The 21,013-nt window shown below is 39.6% G+C and overlaps 1 protein-coding gene and 1 long non-coding RNA gene across 4 annotated transcripts in view; one reads left to right on the forward strand and one right to left on the reverse strand.

The window, feature by feature from the left end:
• LOC110211339 (uncharacterized) overlaps positions 1 to 4,241 on the reverse strand; it is a 33,258-nt gene extending 29,017 nt beyond the window's left edge. For both annotated transcript variants that reach the window (XR_002325364.2, XR_013484775.1), the window contains exon 1: positions 3,935 to 4,241. This is a non-coding gene — a long non-coding RNA (uncharacterized LOC110211339). The remainder of the gene's footprint in view (positions 1 to 3,934) is intronic.
• Positions 4,242 to 4,681: 440 nt separating this feature from the next.
• Positions 4,682 to 21,013, forward strand: part of GGTA1 (glycoprotein alpha-galactosyltransferase 1 (inactive)) — a 118,583-nt gene continuing 102,251 nt past the window's right edge. The window contains exon 1 of one of the 2 annotated variants that reach the window (XM_020990557.2): positions 4,682 to 4,922. In XM_020990557.2, the coding sequence (XP_020846216.1) occupies positions 4,758 to 4,922 (165 nt within the window). In that variant the 5' untranslated portion in view covers positions 4,682 to 4,757. The remainder of the gene's footprint in view (positions 4,923 to 21,013) is intronic. The other variant, XM_020990558.2, reaches the window with a different exon arrangement.

The raw sequence follows: 21,013 nt of genomic DNA on the forward strand, positions 1-21,013 counted from the left end.
AGCAGAACCAAGAGAACATTGTATATAGTAACAGCAATACTGTAAAATGAACAACTGTGAATGGTTTAGCTAATTTCAGCACACAATGATCCAAGACAAAACCAAAGGACTCATGATGAAAAATGTTACCCACCGCCAGAGAAAGAACTGATGTCATCTGAATACAGACCAAAGCATACTATTTTTCATTTTCTTTCTTTTTCTTTGAGTATTCTTGCACAAGATGACTAACATGAAAACGTTTTACATGATTGCACATGTTTAACCTATATCAGGTTTCTTACTGTCTCAGGGAGGGAGGAGAAAAGAGAGAAAGGGATAGATTTTGGAACTCAAAACTTTAAAAAAAAACCCACAGCAAATACTAAAAATTGTTTTTTACATGTAATTAGGGGAACAATAAAATATTATTTTTAAAAAGTAATGGGCTCCTCCTCACTGGAGTTCTTCAGGCAAAGGGTGGATGACCCCTTGTTGGTTATGGTGTAGAGAGGATTCTCATTTAAGTACAGGTTGAAACTAAATGACTTCTGAGATAAATTCTAACTCAAAAAGTCTGTGAAATTATGCATCATAGATCACAGAGCCTCTTCCTGAGAGATACCCCCACAAGTTGAAGCACACACAAATATAAACACAGAGATACATGGAAGGAGGAAAGAGAGGAGAGGGCACACACACACACCCTCACATGCCCACACATACCTGCATATTCATATGAAGATATTATATCAATGAATCAGTCCTTTCCAGAACTGCCTGTTTGTTCCCTTAGTCATTCCTCCCTCTCTAACCACTTGGTCTATGATGATGAATTCTTCCACTCCCTTCTCACTTCCTTTCCCCCTCCATCCTGGGGGTTGCTAGCCAGATATCTGGTGCTCCATGTTAGAAACTGAGATGAAATAAGATACTTGAAGACCATGACAAATAACAAAAAGTGTTTTACTTAGCAATAGTAGAGAAAGGATATTCAGCAAGCAAGCAGTAGTGATTCAGATGGGCACAACTTCCCTGCCTTCCCTGCTGTGTTGATCTACTTGAGGAGCTCCTAACTGTATGCTTGTTGACTTTTTACTTAGGCCAGCAGGAAGGGATTAGGGGCTTAGTGTCTTGGGCCAATTAGGGCTCAAGACCAATTCTAATGCCTTCTAAGAAAAAAAAACACAAAAAACTGGCCTCATCTGTGGGAGTAGGAGCTTGGACTACTGCCGTACCACTCACCCACCATGAAAGGAATGGACTAGACTTCTGAAATTTCCTCTGGTTCTTACATTCTATATGTTATGAACATTCTATAAGTTCTCATCCACTGAGCCACCTAGCAGCTCTGTTACATAGTTTAATATAGATAGATGATAGATAATTATAGATATACTCACACACATATATACATACATACATATGAAATCTAACATGGTAGTAATAAAATTGCTTTGTGTCACCTTCTCCATATTTTTCTTCTCTCAATTTTAAAAAAATGCTTTATTGATACTTTGCCCCCATGTCTATCGCCATCTATTAACATTCTTTCCCTTCCCCAAGGAGCAACTCTCCCTTGTTATAAATATATATATAGTTGAGTAAAACAAGTCAACACATTGACCATGCCTGAAAATACTTTTCTGATTCTGTTCTTCTAGTCTATCACCTCTCTTTCAAGAGTGTGTGTGTGTGTGTGTGTGTGTGTGTGTGTAGTTGATCATTAGTCTTTTGAAGTCTTCATTAGTTCTTGGTTTGGTCAGAATTTTCAGGGCTTTTGTAGTTGTTTCCATCACTTTATTGTTGTGTTCATGGTGTCATTGTTCTCCTGTTTCTGTTTACTTCACTCTGCGTCAGTTCACACAAATCTTTCCATATTTCTCTGAATCTATTACATCCATCATTTCTTATGGCAAAATATTCCACTAAATTCATAACATAGTTTCTTGAGCTTATTTTCCAGTTGATGGGTAACCAACCCCCTTAGTTTCTAGATCTTCTATAACTGAAAGTGTTGATACAAATATCATTGGTTAATTTTATGTTCTAAAATTTAATGTTCTACAATTTTTTCAACTCCACCATTCTATAATTATATGACCCCCTTATAAGGCAGTTTGGTAGCTCAACATGTCAGATCATTTCTTTTCACCAGAGTGACCCTGACAAGCATATATTACAAGGATGGGGTTATAGCCATGGAGATGCCCCATTGAACTATTATTTTGACATTTTTTAAAATTGGAAAGAGAAGACTTTTAAAACTTGGTGGAATGCAAGGAGGGTCATTTTATTAATATTACTTGCTTAGGTACAATAAAACTTTATTTCAGGCTACTGAATTCTTGGCCTTAAGACACTGAAGTTGAAAAAAACAAAATATCCCAAATACATTTTTTTAAACTGGCCAATCCCCTCTGTTCCTGCCTTTTAAATCTACCATATGTAAATACCAGAAGCAGAATTTAATATCATTAAAAACAAAGGACTTCCAAGTGTTTGACCAAATAAAAAGATAGGGAGATTTTCCTTCCTTAAAAATGATGGTTTTAGCAGTCTTGTCCTGGGTTCAGTAAAGGGCAGATAAACTGAGGGACTCTTGGGGAGTCAGGTCAGTCTGGATTCTTCACTGCCTATGAATTTTCCTTTCCTTATATATTGCTAAGGAAAGAAGGGAAGAAATTTTCCTATATGATTCAAGAATAAGAAAGTAATTTTTTTTCAGTTTTCTGTGAGGGGAAAAGCTGGTAGCAGAATGAACACTAATTTGGATCAGAAGACCCAGATTCAAATACTTCCTCTATTTCTTTCTTCCTGTGTGACCTTGGAGCTCACTTATCTGAGTCTCAGTTTCCTCATCTGGTTAAACAAATAAGGCAGTTAGACTACATGATCCTTAAGGTCTCCTCTAACACTGAATTCTAGGATCCCAAAATCATCAAACACTTTTCATCATGTGACCTCCCTCTTCCAAAGTTTTAAATTTCCCTTTTCCTATCCCATTGAAATTGAAACTCTCTGGCATTTATAGGAAGAGGTAGAAGGGAGAGGGTCATCCATTACTTGTTTTCCCCAAAAGTACATTCCATTTCTTTTGACTTCTCAACATACTAGAATTGTTTTGGGGGACACCTTCAAAAGAACCACTTTGTATTTATTCCTACATATAGTGTATCGCTATAGTAGCATATAAGCTCTTGGACAGAAGGTACTCTCACTTTTGCATTTATATCCCTAGAGTTTAGCACAGTGCTTGGCACATAGTACATGCGTTATAAATTCTTTTTGACCAATTAGTCTATCTCTTTGTGGTCCCCTAAATACAACTTGTTGGTCTCTGCCTTCATTTATGTTGCTCTCCCTGGTGTTTAGAGAATGTCTGAGCTGGATCTACAAAGATAAAATGTTGGAACAAAAAGCTCGAAGAGACCTTAGGACATAGATATTAGGATTAAGGCAGCTAAGTGTCACAGTGGATAGAGCACTGCACCTGCTATCAGGAAGACCTGAGCTCAAATATGGCCTCAGATACTTACTACTATGTAACTTTGGGCAAGTCATTTAACCTCTGTTTGCCTCAGTTTCCTCTACTGTAAAATGGGGATAATAATAGCACTTACCTCAATGGGTTGTCATGAGGATCAAATGAGACCATATTTGTAAAGAACCTGGCATATATGAAATACTAGCTATTATTATTAATTAGGAATTTAGACTACATAACAGAATACTAGAACTAGAAGGAACCTTTAAACACAATATTAGAACACCAAATTCTAGAATTGGAAAAGATGTTTAAGTTCACAGGATCATAGATTTTAACCTAAAGAGACCTTAGTCAACTCTTAATTTTTATTGAGGAAGAAACTGAGACACAGAAAGATGAAGTGATATAGTCACACAATTTAGGAAAAAGCAGAAAAAAGATTTTAACCTAGGTGGGCTGACTCACCTCATGTTGATCTCAAATCCAAACAGATGATTTTACAGCAGAAGAAACAATCTCGCTGAGGCTCAGTTTCCCGATCTATAAAGTAAGGAGGCTTAACTAGATATCTTCTTTATGCTGGCATTCTGTTTCATATTTTAACAGTTTGAGTTTTAAGGTGCTTTCCATCAGGCATACCGTGGCCTAAAATCCCTCCCAGGTCTAAAATTAAGGACAAACTCAGCCTAACCCCAAGGCATGCTGTGGAAACCACCATCAGTCCATTACAGAGAAGACAATGTAACTAGCATTTGGTTGATTTCCTCCTTCCGGGGGAAACAAGTGGTGAAATAGATAGGCTTTGCCTGTGGTAATGTGCTGCAAACACCGTTTATTTCTGAATCAGGCAGTTGGCAGGACCAGAGCCAAGTTTCACAATTATCTCACGGCCCCCTCCCCATCAAGGCTGGTACTAACCCCTCCTCTAACCCCTGGATTGCCCAGTTGTCTCTCCACATCTGCTGTGGCAGAGAGTTTAGGCAGGGCAGGGTTGCCCTGATGAGATTTTTTTTTTTTGCTAGCTTCAGGGTTTTTTCCGCCTGAGTGAAAAAAATTTTTTTAAAGGGGGGGCGGTGGTGTAGCTTGCAGCTGTCTGCCTAGGGTGGGGGCTGGCAAAAGCGGCGAGAAACATTAACGGGGCGGAGAGAGGAGAGTTCTGGGTCCTGGGGGCAGCCGTCCCAGCCGCCCTGCCCGGCATGTGCAGAGGAAGAAGAGAAAAACACACACACACACATACACACACGCCCAGCCAGCCCTATTTGTAACGGAGGAGGAGATAGCCGGAGTAATGCATAGGCAGGAGAGGAAGCCGTGGCCGGCGCCGAGCGGAGGAGGAGGAGGAGAAGAAGGAGAAGACGGAGGGGGAGGCGGCAGCAGCCGCTGCCCCTCCAAGGACCTAGTCCACCGACTCTGCTCCCGCACCAGCCTCATGGCTGAAGTTCTGTTCCGGCAGGTGGGTCCTAGCGACCGGCTCGTCCTCCTTTCCCTTCCACTCCCTTCCCTTCCCTTCTCCTTCCTTCCCTTCCCTTCCCTTCTCTTTCCTTCCCTTCCCTTCCCTTCTCTTTCCTTCCCTTCCCTTCCCCAAGGCGGCTTCTTTACCGGTTACCCCGCATCAATCCCCCGCCCCCACCCCGAGCCCGGATCTCCTCCAAATCGGAAGGGCGCAGGACCCCGTTTTCAGTAACAAGGAGGGTGTCACAGCGTACGGAGCAGGGGGCGAGGGGCGGGGGTGGGGGGCGCAGAGTGCAGCCTCGCCCTATCCAGGCAGCGTCCGAAGGCGGGGGGCGGTGAACAAATCCTTAAGGGAGTCTTAAGGACAGTTACTGTTTCCTTTGGCACCAGGGGACCATCGTATGTCTAGGAGACGGGGAAAGAACACTTGGAGGTAGAAAGGCATAGAAATGAGACGAAGAAAAGTGTTGAATATTTATTCCTCTCTCTCTCTCTCTCTCTCTCTCTCTCTCTCTCTCTCTCTCTCACACACACACACACACACACACACACACACACACACCCTTTTCCTCCTCTCTCTGTCTCACTGAAAACTTAGAGAATGTTAAAACTTTAAGGTAATCTAGAAAAAATGTTACAACACAGAACGTGTGCTAAAAGCTTGAAGGGACCTTAAAATCAGCTAATCCTTTTTTGGTTTTGTTTTTGTTTTTGTGGAGACACAGACATTCCTTGAGGTCACGCAGCTAATAAGTTAGGACTTGAACCCAAATCTCGCAGCTCCCCGGCCAATGTTCTTACTTCTACCACGCATTTGGGAAGTTCTAAAAGTTTCACATTGGTAGTTAATAGTTCCTGCTAAGCCGAACTTGCCAGAGATCTAAGGGGAGAACTTCAGTTTAGCCGTCAAGCCCTCTCATCCTCGCCCCCTCCCCACAAACTCCAGTTCCCACCCTCCCCACAGAAAAATAGAAAAATAAACCGATTGCAAAACTCTTGAAGGATGTCCAAGAGATATTAAAAGGGGCAAAACCCTAAAAAACAACAAAAAACTCCTCCTAAAATGAATGGGATGGAATTGAGAGGGGGAAGAGGAGAAAGCCCAGAAGTTGGATTCAGGTTTCCTAAAGGCTTTGACAGGAAGAGAGTGCAGCCATCAGTTCTTTCCTTCATCTATGCCCCCTCCAAGGCCCCAGCAGCAGCCAAAACCCTAAATCTTAAACGTTGCCTATCTTCACCTGAGTCCTTCAGATGGTCCCTACAGCTCTCTTTGGATGTTAGCCAAGTACATGCTGAGTGGGGTGAAAAGATAGCTTCAATGGGGCTAAGATTTGTAGTTGTCAACCCTCCCCTTCCCACTGTCTTTTCCCCAAGATGGAACTTTATTTGGCAGCTTCCTCTGAGCTCATAACCTTGTTCAATATAGTAGATATAAAATAAATGCTTGTTGTCTATTGAATGCTGTGCTGTCAAATGAAGTGATTTGTTGGTGGTAATGCTTAATTTAAAAAAAAATGTTACAAGGTGTCTCATTAGGTTGCTGTGGGAGCATTTCCAAAAATGACCAGGATATAAAAACAAAAGGCATCAGTACACCTTTAAACAAATGTATTGAATTGTAGTGCAACTAGAATAACGTTCTCTCTTTGCCCAGGATGAATCTTGAACCTCAGTTTCCCAATTTATAAAGTGAAGATGTTGGACTAGATGAAATCCAAACTCCCTTCCAGAACTAAAATCCTATAAATATATGGGGTGTCCTTTTTAATCTTTACATCTCTGACACCCAGCACGTATTAAAGGCCTTATACATAGTAGAAGCTTAATGAATGTCTGCTGAATTTAATGAAACTAATGAAATTTAATGAAATAAAATATTAAGGAATAAGCTTGGATTTTCCAATTTCTCTCGTAGGTGGAATGAGTTATGTCAAAAGTTGCTGTGGAATATAAGAAATTAGTAGGAAGGATAAAAGGAAACATGTATTTTTTAGGTGCCTGCTGTGCCAGGCACTTTGATAAACACTTCACAAATATCATCTCTTTTGATCCTCACAAGAACTTTGGGAGATAGGTGCTATTACTATCCCCCTGTTACAATTGTGGAAACGGAGGCAGACAGGGGTTAAGTAACTTGCTCAGGGTCACAGCTAATAAGTCCTTGAAAATGTGTACCCTAGACAAAGCCTCAAAGATGCAAGCCCTTACTTTTGAAAATGATACACCAGGTATGTATTACTGTCACTCACCTATCCCTCTTCTCTTAATTCCTCTCTCCATTTTGAATCTTCACCTTAACACAAACACTTCACTTGTCACAAAATAAGTTTGCTGTAGGCCACAGAGAACAGGATTTTTCTGACATGAAAAATAAATGCCTTTATAGAATTAGAATGTTAAGAGTGGAAAGAGAACTTGAGCTAGAGAAAAGACTTGAGAACAGATTTATTAGAACAGAACATAGTCCACATAAAAGAAATGGGGATGGGGACTGCCAGGTAAAAGAAACTACTGCATGAGTCAGCAGAAGGAAGTAGTTGTAGTGGAAATCAGGACACTTGGGTACCTGTCCTCGCCCTACCAATAATTGGCTGTGTGACCTTGGGAAGTCACTTTACCTTCTCAGGACTCAGTTTCCTCATGGAAACTGGAGGGGAAATGAGGGGGTAGACTTGATCATTAAGATCTCTCATATTTTGGGATATTATTGACAGAATATGACAGAGTCAGAAGCTTGGCTTAACTCCATTTCCTGATGACTTTGTTCTCCAAGGGCATCATTGAAAGATAAACAGGCACATTCTTCCCAGACTCAGAAAAAGCAAAAGCTGTTCACCCGCTGAAGCATTCGGTGTCTAGATTAGACTAAAGACCTAGATTCCTTGATTGTAAAGATTGCTAAGCCCTGAAGTGGTTAGTGACTGGAGAGACAATTTGATCTCAAGAAGGAAATCTAGAACACAACTGAAAATCTCAAGTTCAGTGAAGATAAGGGTAGGAGATACACTGATTATTTAAGGAAATTGTATTACAAATACTTATTCATTTGTTACATTTTACCTAGAATTCTCTGTATATGTAAAGGATACTTGATTCCAAAAAGAGGAAATTTTGAAAGAGGCAATATAATGGTTTTTGTTGGAGGAATCTTTAATATAGAAGCAATTGGCGTTGCTTTGAGAGACAGCATGGCATACTGGGATGAGATCTGAACTGGGCTTGAGGAGATTTGGACTCTAGCTTTGTGGTTTTGATTGTTATTTTCCGTCTCTGGACCTCAGAGTTTCTGTTTGTCTGTTGGAGATGATAATCACTGCCCCTACCTCATCAGTGAGGAAGATAATGAGGTAATGGGTAAGAAAAGGGCTCCAGAAAGAGCCCTAGCCTTGCAGTAAGGAAGTCTGGGTTTTTGCCTTGGGCTCCGACCTTTGGTAGTTGCATGAGGTTGGACAAGTTTCTCTTTGAAACTTAGCTTCCTCTGTAAAATAAAAAAGGTTTGACTACGTGTTCCTTAAGGTTCCTCCCAGATCTGAGATCCTTGTTTATGTGTTCTAACATTCTGTGTTCTACAGATCCTTCCACCACTAATATTCTATTATGAATAACGTATTCCATTATTCTATTTTAACCTTCTGTTAGGAACATCTCTGCCAGCTTTGACTTTTTGTGTTCTAAGGCTCTTCCAGTTCTCTCATCCTGTGTGTTGGAAGGTTCTGTCCAGCTCCGACAATTCAACGTCCTAAGACTCCTTCTAATTCTAACATTTGCTGTTCTAAGACCCCTTCCAGTTCTTATATTCTATGTGCTAAGGTTCTTCCAAAAAGTATGTTCCATGATCTATGTAAGGGAATATTATTATCATGTATTTAGCACCAGGAAAACGAGTATTTCTCCAACTTTATTGCCCCTCAACAAGAGTTTAAAAAGAAAGGAATTAATACCAGTGTAACTGCATTAAGAAACAGAGCTTAGATTCAAGTACAGTTGAAAAATGCTAAACAAACTAAATAATCAACCAACCATCAGAAGAATATCCCTAGGGTAAGGGGAGGATTTGGTACCTAAAGACTTCAGTTAACCTCTGGTTTCCCAGACTTATTTTGCCCTTGATCAAAAAATCCCTCTAAAGGCCCGGGAAGGCCATGCCTGAACTGAAGGCAAGAGATACTGAAGTGTCCCTTATGCAGAAGGAGGATGGGCCTAGTACATGGCCAAGGCCAACATTAGGAGTAAGTAAAGGAGACAAATTAGCCCGCTGTCCCAAAAATAACAAACTTTAACTCCTATTGTTAAAGCTTCCTTCCTTTGGATCTTGAAAGCTATCTCATATTCCAGAGTCACTTATTAAAATGGCTAGGCCATCCAGAGGAAAGAAAAGCCCCAAAGCCGCTATTAACTAATGTTATATGCAGCGTGATATAGTAGAAAGAATTCTGAACTTTAAGTCAAGAGACTTGGCTGCCACATTTATTAGTTTTGGAAATTCTCAATTTCCTTATCTGTAAGATGGGGATTATAATTCTTGGACTCCCTACCTCACAGGGATGTTGGAAGAAAAATACTTTGTAAGCCTTAAAGCAACACAGAAATGTGAATTATTATCAGTTATCGTAGATTACTAGAGCCATATGGGATAGATTGAGAGCTGGAAAAAAGCTGAGAGGTCAACCAGTCAAATCCTTTCATTTATAGAAGAGGAACCAAGGCCCAGAGAGGCTAGGTGAATTGCCCAGGGTTACATAGCTGGTAGCATCTGAAATGAGATTTGAGCTCATATCTTCCTGACTCCTGGCCCAGCATTCTATCCACACTGCTTCTCAATATAAATTGTCAGGCCAGAGAGCATAGAATGTTCTAGTAGCAGGGATCCAAGAACATAGAATGTTAGAACAGAAAACAAAGAATGTTAGAACTACATGGGAACTTAAAGATGATTTACTTTAACCTTGTTTTATAGAAAAGGAGACTGACACCTAGAGATTGCGTGATTAGTGGGGAAATGCTGGATTTGGAATCAAAGGAATTTTTCAAATCCCATCTCTTTCGCTTATTACTACCTGTAAAATGGGTTGAGTCGATGGAGCAGGAGAGATGGTCTTTGAAGTCACTTCCAAATATAAATCTCTTGAGGTTACATTTATTACTTAGTGACACCCTCAGGGAGAGTTGCATGATTAGGGCTATTTGACCCAGCACTAAAGAGTTGAATTCATCCAACCATTCTGAAGAGTAATTTGGAACTATGCTCAAAGTGCTGTAAAACCGTGCATACGCTTTGATACAGCAATACCGTTGCTAGATCTGTATCCCAAAAAGATCATAAAAAAGAGAAAAGGACCCACATGTACAAAATTATTTATAGCAGCTCGAACAAATTGTAGTATATGAATGTAATGGAATGCTAATGTGCTATAAGAAATGATGAACAGGATGGTTTCAGAAGAATCTGGAAAGACTCACATGAACTGATCCTTAGTGAAATGAGCAGAACCAGGAGAACATTGTACATAGTAACAGCAATACTATGTGATGACTATGATAGACTTAGTTCTTCTCAGCAATACGATGATCCAAGACAATAACGAAAGACTCATGATGGAAAATGCTGTTCACATCCAAGGAAAAATTATGAAATCTGAATGCAGATCGAAGCATACTATTTTCACTTTTTTGTTGTTTTTCCTTTCTGATGATTTCCCCCCTTTTGTTCTGATTCTTTTTTCACAACATGACTAATGTGGAAATATGAAGGAAAAAAAAGGTTGAATTCATGGATCTGCTTTTTTGTAGTCTTTCACCTTACTTTCTCGCTTTTTAATCAATGGACTCCTGCTTATGGAGGTAGTCTTGCCTGTCCTTATCAAGTGTTTATTAACAACAGACATGTCCCACCTGAATACCTTTCTCTGCTAATGATGATAAAGATCCTACAAGATATTGGCTTAATGCCTTAACCTATTACAGCTTACAAAACTGAGTTCAGCTCCATTGACTCATCTGAGCCTTGCAATTTTTCCTGCCTTTGGAAATCAGTCCTTGTTAGGGAGTCAGGAGAGGCAGTGTGAAAGTGGAAAGAACACTGGCTCCAAAGTCAATAAGAGCCAAATATACGTCAAGTGATAAATGACAAAGAATATGAGAAAGCAGTTTTCAAAGGGAGAAATCCAAGTTATCCAAAACCATAAGAAAAAAATACTCCAGACTTCTGACTAAAAGTCTGAAGACCTGGATTTGCATCCTTTGTGAGTGTGACATTGGGAAAATCTTTTAAACTCTCTGGGCCTTGATTTCCTTCTATGTAAATTGAAGTGGCTAAACTACATAAACTAAACAAGATCCCTCCTAATGAAATCAACAAGCATCTATTAAGTGCTTACTATACTCCAAGCACTGTGATACAATACACTGTGATAGCACCTGGGATGCAAGAAAAGGCAGAAATAATCTCTGCCTTTAAGAAGCATGAAATCTAATGGAAGAAAGGAAATAAACATTTATTAAGTCCCTGGTATGTGCTGGGCCTTATGCTAAACGCTTATGAATATTATCTGTTTGATCATCACAACAACCTTGGGAAGTAGATGCTATCACTATCTCAATTTTACAGATGAGGAAACTGAGGCAGACAGTGATTAAGTGACTTTCCCAGGGTCATACTAGTAAAAGTCTGAGACTGAATTTGAACTAAGGTATTCTTGACTCTATCCACTGAGCTCCTTGCTGTCTGCCTCTGTCATGGTGCAAATAACATGCAAACAGCTATGTACAAACAAGATATATACAGAGTAAATTGAAGAGAATGACAGATAGAAGGTGAAACACATAATTTTAAAAAATCTAGATCCCAGAGCCTGAGGAATGATTGAGAAGACTAGATTAAATGAATAAAGAAGGGCTGGATCAGTATGAGAGGGAAGAGGACTGAAAGGGGAAGTGGAAGGATAGTACAGATAAACGTCTGCTGCTTCACGATTTTGCTGATGGCCTCCGTTTTAAGCCCAGCCAGACTTTCTTAAGTGGCTGTACAGTAAATTGTACCTAGTTTTAGAACATTGCTCTGCACATAATGTAAAAACAAAACAGACTTCACTCCTGAGTTGAGACACCTTGAGGTAGGCTGGAAAGAGAGAAATGTCAGGTTTTATGATTATTTCAAGATGGAAATAAACACCGTTTTCTTTATTTTCATTGGGATACTAGTAGTGGTATTGCTGAGTCAAAGAGTATGCATAGTTTTATAGCCTTATGGGCATAGTTCTATTTCTCCAAGATGTTTGGATCAACTGTGATTTAGAACCACGCCCAAAGGATTATAAAACAGTGCCTAGACTAGGTCTGTACCTTAAAGATATCAAAGAAGAAGGAAAAGAACCTATGTGTAAAAAAAAAATTTATAGTCGCTCTTTTTGTGGTGGTAAAGAATTGGAAATTGAAGAAATGCCTATCAATTGGGAAATAGCTGAACAAGTTGTGGTATATGATTGTGATGGAGTACTATTGTGCTGTAAGAAATGATGAGCAGGATGCTTTCAGAAAAACCTGAGAAGACTTAACACGAGCTGATGCAAAGTGAAATAAGCCAGAATCAGAACATTGTACACAGGAACGGTGATATTGTACGATGATGAACTTAGATATTCTTAGCAATACAGTGCTCCAAGACAATTCCAAAGGACTTATGATGAAAAATGCTGTCCACCTCCAGAGAAAGAAATGATAGAGTCTGAATGCATATTGAAGTATTTTTTTAACTTTATTTTTCTTGGGGTTTTTTTATCTCTGTTTTCTTTTGTAATATGACTAATATGGAAATGTTTTGCATAATTGCACATGTGTAAACTATATCAAATTGCTTGCCTTCTCAAGAAGGAGGGAGCAAAAAGTGGGAGAATTTAGAACTCAGAAATTTAAAAACAAATGTTTAAAAATTTTGTTTACATATAATTGAGAAAAAAAATTAAATGTAAAAAACAAAACCAAAAAAGTAAACAAACACCACACATCAGTTACATTGAAATTTTAGAGAGGGCAGTGACATGAATGTCACAAATTCAGTGTATGAGACCTTTCTTTGGGCCTCATTTTTCTTATTTATAAAATGAAGCAGTGAAGGTAGATAATCTCTAAGGTCCCTTCAGTTTGAACATTCTCAGAAGCTTGGAGCGAGAAGGGACCAAGAAGAAACCATCTAGTCTAACCTGAAACTGAGTAAGATTTCCCTCTTCAACATATCTGAGAAGTAGCCATCAAGCCTTCTCTTGAAGACTTCAGAGAAATGGAACCAGCTAGGGTGACACAATGGATAGAGTACTGGACTTGGAATCTGGAAGACCCAAGTTTGAATCAGACTCTAGCTATGTAATCTCGGGCAAGTCACTTAACCTCTATGTGCCTCAGTTTCCTCATATGTAAAATCTGGATAATAGTAGCACTCATTCCCTGGGATTATTGCCAAGATCAAATGAGATAATATATGTATGTTCTGTCAAACTTAAAGAACTATAAAAATTCTATTTTTTTTAATAGCACACTACCCTTTGTTGCAACCTATTAAATTTTTGACGGCTTTAATACTTAGGAATTTTCTTTGAGATTTCCTCCCTTTGTTCTTTCGTTCTACTTAGAAAAATCTAATCCTTCTTCTATGTGGCAGGTCTTTGAATACTTGAAGGCAGTTATCATATATCCCCTTTCTTTTCTCCAGGCTAAATATTCTCAGTTCCTTCAAGGAATCTATGTCATGAGTTCAAAGCCCTTCATCCTCCTGGTTGCTTTCTTCTGGATACTTTCCAGTTTGTTAGTATCCTTCCTAAAATGTGGAATCTGGAACTGAACCCCGTACTCTACGTATGGCAGGACAGAGCACAGTATAAGTGTGTGGGAACATGGATTTTGCTATACAAAGTTTTAATCCGCTCCTTGGTCCTTCACACTGCTCCTGTCATTGAGAATGCATCAGCTTTTTTGGTTGCTATTTCTCACTGTGGATTCCTCTTCAGCTTGCAGTCCCTGAAAATCCTCCTATTTGTTTTCATCTCCTGCATTTTGTACATTTGAAGTTTTATACATTCATTCATTCATTCATTCACTCTTTGTTCTTTGCTTATTTGTTTGTTTTTGAACAAAGAAGCAGGACTTTGCATTTACTGCTGTTAAATTTCATTTTACTAGATTCAGATCAGTGCTCCGGGCTGCTAGAGTATTTTTGAATCCTGACTGTCAAGCAGCACACTGCCGAAGCATACCTCACCTTCTCAGCTTTGCATCATCTGCACATTTGATGAGCATGCTGCTTATGCCTTTATCCAAGTCATGGATCTAAATGTTCAGCAGCATAGAGCCAAGTGCAGGTCCCTGGAGCATTCCACCAGTTTTTAATATTCTGCGTCCTAACTCCCTGCTCTAATGCTCTTTGTTCCAGTATCACTTTCCCCTCCTAAAGCTCAACTACTTTTCAAGTCCCTTTCACTTCCCATATTTTATGATGTGCTAACTATAGGAAGTCTACCCTGCAGGTGTTTAGTATAGAGAAAGTCTGTTTGCTTGTGTGAAACTTAATCAAGGACGCTAAGGAGCAACTGGATGAAGTGACTATGTTCCTGTTGAAGGACTTGTCACCCAAGTGATGTTGAGGCTTGGCAAAAATAGCCACACTTCTCTCAGTCTCTTTCTCGTCTCGCCTATATGCAAATCGTTTCTCACACCTGCTTGCCTTGTCTTTTCAGAGGAGAAATCTTCTTTGAGTCAGGAGGGATCATCTCAGTGCCCTTAAGTGTTTTATGATTTCTGGGGTTTGACATTAGCAAATGCCTTCTTCCTTTAAAAAAAATTGGTATCTTTCATTTTAATTTAATTTCTCAATATGTCCCTCTGCTTCCCTTAACAGAGAACTATCCTGATTTGAACAAAAAAGGGGAAAAAAAGAAAGTTTTGCTGAAGTGCTTACCCCCAATCTAAATAATATATCATTGTTCCATATCATGTGGGGTAGGTTTAGCAAAGATTTTGGGAAGATACAGGTGCCTTATTTGGCCTGATGAAGGCAGATGGGGAGGGACGGGGAATAGAAATAATTTTTTAGGCAAAGATTTGAACCTGGGTGGAATAAAAAAAAAAAAGAGCAACATTTAGGAGAGGAGCGAGTGTGTGGTTAAAATGTCATTCCTCATCTCATATATGAGATGTCTTCCTCAAAAGGTATCAGGGAAGCAAAATTCTGTCTAGCAAACCCCTTTTTCCTATACATTTATACTAAATAATTGGACATGTGTTACTATCCCTAGGGTTAAAAGACTGCAATCAGAAATTCAGAATTTCCAAGAAAGTTTAACATAGACTTAAAAATGTGTTCCTGATGGATATGCATATACACACGTGCACATGCACACACATATGCACATACATATACATGAAAACATATTCTCTGATGTGTGTGTGTGTGTGTGTGTGTGTGTGTGTGTGTGTGTGTGTCTAACAGGGGTGGGGAACCTGTGACTTTGATGAAGTTTGGATTCAGTCAAGGACCTGCACTGGAAGACCTGGCAGGCCACATGTGGCCTCAGGGCCACAGGTTCCCCACCCCTGGCTAATATATTTATATCTTTTTAGACTGGACCCGTGATTTCATCAATATAGGTAAATCCAGGTAGGAAATTTCCTTTACCAGTTCAGATAACGTAGTTTTAGAGAGTTACCTGGGTCATTGGGAGGTTAAGTGACTTTCTAGGGTTATAGATATAGCATGTGATAGGTGAGACTTTAACCCATGTCTTCTTGACTCTAAAATAGATAGAAAAGGAAATGGCAAACCACTCCATTATCTTTGCCAAGAAAACTCCAAATGGAGTCATAGTCAGACATGATGGAAAACAACTGAACAATGACAAATAATTAGGGGGCAGGTAGGTAGTGCAGTGGATAGAGAGGTGGGTCTAGAATAAGGAAGATGTAAATTCAGATCTGGCCTCAGATACTTCCTAGTTGTGTTACCCTGGGCAAGTCACTTAACCCTGTTTGCCTCATTTTCCTCATCTGTAAAATGAACTGGAGAAGGGAATGGCAAATCACTTCAGTATCTTTGGAAAAACAAAACAACTGGAGGTCATGAAGAGTCAGACATGACTGAAACAACTGAACAACAATATATACATACACACACATATATATTCATTAATTCCTTCAACAAATATTTATAAAATGCCTATTTTGTGTAAAACAGCATGATCAGCACTAGAGATTTTTTTTTGGGGGAAGAGATGAGGAATTCACTTCACCAAAGCAGAGTGGTAACTATCTGTAATGTATAGGTTTAGAGAGTTGCTTTGGGCATTGAGAGGCTGTGACTTGCCTTTGGTCACATAATCAAAATGTCTCAGAGATAGGATGTACCTAGATCTTTTTGTGGCCAAGGCTGGCGCTTTATTCACTAAACCATATTGATGCTAAGTGTAAATAAAGTGTCTTCCTTCAGGGTGCTTCTAGGTTAGTAGGGTGATGAGACATACTATAACATACAATGTTAAATGTAAGTGATTTCAAGAGATGAAAAATGGTAGGCTTGAGTTGGAGGTGGAGACAAAAGTTATTTCTAACTGTATTTAGGGAAGGCTTCCTGGAGGAGGTGGCATTTGAGCTGGGCTTTAAAGGATCAGCAGGAATTCAAGGGGCAAAGAAGGGAAAGGAGGACCTCCCAGGTATAGGCAATAGAATAGCAGGAGCCAAGCATGGAAGCAGAAAAGCACAGGTAACGTTTTGAGGACAGAATGTCCTTCAGTTTATCTAGAATATAGATTTTGGAGCCCCTTAAAAGCTAAGCAAAGGAGTTTGAATTTGCAAGGGAGTAGGGAACCACTGAAGAGTTTTGAAAAGGACTATCATGATCAGATAAATAGATAGATAGATAGATAGATAGATAGATAGATAGATAGATAGATAGATAGATAGGTAGGTAGGTAGATAGATAGATAGATAGATAGATATAGATAGATAGATAGATAGATAGATAGATATAGGTAGGTAGGTAGGTAGATAGAGATAGAGATATATATAAGAAACTTTTTTAAAAGTTCGGATGATATGAGGTAGCTAGGTGGCACAATGGATAGAGCACCAGCCCTGGAGTCAGGAGGACCTGAGTTAAATTCAGCCTCAGACATTTGACACTTACAAGCTGTGTGACCCTGGACAAGTCACTGAACCCCAATTGATCCACTCAAAAAAAAAATTTGAATGATGTATTTTTTCACACCACAGTTACTCCCCTTTATATTCATGTACTGCATTGATGAGCATCTGCTTTTGTTTCCAATTCTTTGTTTCCAGGAAGTGTTGCTATGGGAATTTGCCTGTATTGGGGACCTTTCTTTATACCTTTGAGCTTCTTGTGCTTTATGCCTGTTAGTGAGATTTCTGGGTCCAAGAGTCTGTACCTTTTAAAAAATTAGTTGATTAATGTGTTCTCTTTAGGAATTTTTATTTTGAACTTAATCAGCAAACTTTTTTTCGGTCAGTTGGGGTTAAGTGACTTGCCCAGGGTCACACAGCTAGTGTCATTTGGCCTCAGGTCAAATTTGAACCCAGGCCCTCCTGACTTCAGGGCTGGTGCTCTATCCATTGCACCATTTAGCTGCCCCTCAACAAACTTTTAAAGATACAAATAACAGGGAAGAGGATTATATAAGAAATTGTGAACTTTTTTTGTGTACAGTGGGTTAAAAAAATGTATAAGACATCCCAAAAGGCTCTAGGTAGCACTTAAGAACTGCACTAAGACTTTTTGGTACTGTGGGGTGTGTGTGTGTGTGTGTGTGTGTGTGTGTGTGTGTGTGTGTGTGTGTGTGTGTTTATATAAAGTTTAATAAGGTGGTAATAAAACATCTGTATGTTTCCATAGTTTTTTAATGCATAACTCTGAATTGCTTTCCAGAATGGTTGGAGCAACTCGCAGCTCCACCAACCAAGTATTTAGTAGGCTGTTTTCCCATTGCCTCTCTAATATTGACTTTCCCTGTTGTGTTATCTTTGGCAATTCATTGGGTGTGAGGTGAAACCACTGGATTGTTTTGAATTGCATTCCTCTTAGTAATTATATTATTTCTTTTATTGTTAATAATATTATTGTTGTTTGCATTTCTTTTATTATTATTAATCTGCTATGTAGTTAAATACTTTACAATTGTTCTTTTGAATGCTGTTTGCTCATATTTTTTGGTCGCTGGTTTATTGGGGGAATTGTTCTTGGTCTTATGTGTTAATTCCATGTATGTCTTAGTTATGAGATCCTTATAATTTGATACAAAAACTTCCCCCCCCCTTATTGATGGTTTCCCTTATCTCAACTGCATTGATGTTGTTTGTACAAACACTTTTCAATTTCACAGAATTAAAATGATCTCTCTTGACTTTGGCAGTCTCCATCCCTTACTTGGTTTAGGAATTCTCCCTCTAACCATAGTTGGGGAAAGTCCTGTTATGCATTTTCCTTCAGTTTTTTTTTAATGACCAGACATTTCCCTAGATACGTACATAAGTACATACATACACACATACATGTGTGTATGTGTGTATCTACAGTTCCCCTTTCCATAGAACTCTTCCTTGTACAAAGAAAACCAATTAAGCAAAACTAGCCGACATAAACTTAGGACCCCAACTTTGTTAGTGTGTGCAACATTGATTCAGCATCCATAGGGTAAATCTAAAGTAGGGAGATGTGTTTCATTATCTGTCTGGGACCAGCATGGGTCATTGTATTTTTCATTGTTGCCTTTCAGGATTGCTCATTGTTTGCATGGTTCTCCAGTTTCTACTTCTGGGAAAGCTTTTCCTTTCAGTTTGTGAAAGATGAACTGGATCAGTGAGAAGGTAGAGTCAGTTTAGAAGGGCTTTAATAATGCTGAATGTGAGTGGAAATGTTTGCCTATACTAGGTTGCTGGTGGTAAAAAATAGAGACAGAATTTGGCAACTGTCTGGGTGTGTGTGATAAGGGAAAGGAAGAATCAGAAATGGCCTCAGCGTTTCAAACATAGGACACTTAGTGACAGTCCATGCTGGACTTGGAACACTAAAGTTAGAATACTTTCACGGGTACTAAACTTACTATGTGACCCTGGGCAAGTCACTTAACCTTAGGTTTCCTTGTCTGTAGAATAAAGGTAATAATAGAATGTATGTACCTTTTAAGATTATTGTAAGGATCAAATAATACATGAGCTAGAAAGTGCTTTGCAAACTTTAAGGAACTATATACCTATTACTGTTACCTTTGTGACCTCGGGCAACTAATCTCCTCAGATCCTCAGTTCTTCCTCCATAAAGTGAATGGGTTGGACTAGATGAAGTTCCAGATCTAAATTCATGCTTCTGTAAACATTCCATTTATCCACCCGGAGTAGAAAGTAAACATACTGAGGGCAGGGTCTGTCTCACTTTTGTATTTGTATCTCTGCTGCCTAACAAAATGCCTGGCATATGCTATTATTGTTGAGTCATGTCTGGCCCTTTGTGACCCATTTGGGATTTTCCTGGCAAAGATATTGGAGTGGTTTGCCATTTCCTTCTCCAGCTCATTTGACAGATGAAGAAACTGGGTTAAGTGACTTGGCCTGGGTCACATAGCTAATAAGCTTCTGAGGCTGCATTTGAACTCGGGAAGATGAGTCTTCCTAACTTTAGGCCTGGTGCTTTATCCACTGTACCACCTAGCTGCCCTGCCTGGCATATAGGAGGTGCTTAATAAATGCTTGCTGATTGATTTGTGCATTATAGTTAGGGAAATATGTGTTCTTGGTGGTTATCCAAGCTAAGAAGTACCAGGGCATTCCCAGATTCCCTAGATTTGTTGCTTGGTACCTGGAAACTCGTTGTCTAAGAGAAACAGTGCTCTGTGGTCCACAGTGGTGAGGTTCAGCTCATGGAAAGCCTATAGACCCTAAAATGTCCTTCAATTGATTTAAAAACAATTACTGAGTATGAGTTGAAGTGGAGGTAGATCCTGTAGAATCATGCCAAGCAAAATGTTGTTTTATATTTACGGCTTTAATTTATCCCATAATCATACCCCAAGATGACATAGTGAAATGCCAAGGTACTGTTTGACAGGTTGCCTGAAACCCGCTCAGCCCAGCCCACTCTCCTGGTTTCTCTACTTCAGCCCCGAAATTTGGCTTCCCACAAATGTATTTCACTTATAAAATTGTTCTTCGGGAAGAAACTGTGTAACATTGTGTTTTTATGGAACAAATTAGCACCCAGTGAAGAGCTGTGTATGCTTGTATGGTAATAACAAAGTTAACCACCATATGTAACAAAGTTTTATGAGAAACTGAATCCCATCTTGGAACCCAAGCACCCTGACTACAGTGGGATTAGGCAATGGGAGAGTTGGCTGTCTTTAGTTTGAATCCTGGTGCTGCCACTTGCTACCTCTGAAGTGAAAGGGTTCAACCCAAGTAGCTTTATTTCCTTTCTAGTTTTAAGTGAGGATTTCTACTTCTGTGGGGCAGCTAGGTGGTGGTGGATTGAGTGCTGGGCCTAAAGTCAGGAAGATTCATCTTCCTGAGTTCACATCTGGCCCCAGACACTAGTTATGTGATCCTGGGTGAGTCACTTAGCCCTATTTGCCTCAGTTTCCTCATCTGTAAAATGAGCTGGAGAAGGAAAAGACAAATCACTCTAGTATCCATGCCAAGAAAACCCCATATGGGGTCGTGAAAAGTTGAATATGACTGAACAACAACCACAATCTCTACTTCTCTTCTTATCCTTCCTCCAATGCATCTGGAATAATTTATTCCAAGAGCACAGAGTAAGTAAGAGGCAGAGCTGGGATCATAGAAACTAGAAGAGGACTCAGAGGCCATTTATTTCAACGCCCTATTCTACACATGGGGAAACTGAGGCCCAAAGAGGTAAAATGACTTGCCCAATGTTTCACAAGTAGTAAAGGTGGGATTTGAACCCACCTTCTCTTTCCACTGAGTAATACTACTTCCAGGTGCAGGACTAGGACCCAGGGCTTCTGGCTCTAAGTCTAGTACCCTTTAGTTACCCTTAGCTCCTGGCAGGGGTGGGAGAGGGAGACATCTGGGGCA

Source organism: Phascolarctos cinereus, unplaced genomic scaffold, assembly GCF_003287225.1.
Source record: "Phascolarctos cinereus isolate Bilbo 61053 unplaced genomic scaffold, phaCin_HiC Scaffold_2;HRSCAF=192, whole genome shotgun sequence".
NCBI classification, from domain to species: Eukaryota; Metazoa; Chordata; class Mammalia; order Diprotodontia; family Phascolarctidae; genus Phascolarctos; species Phascolarctos cinereus.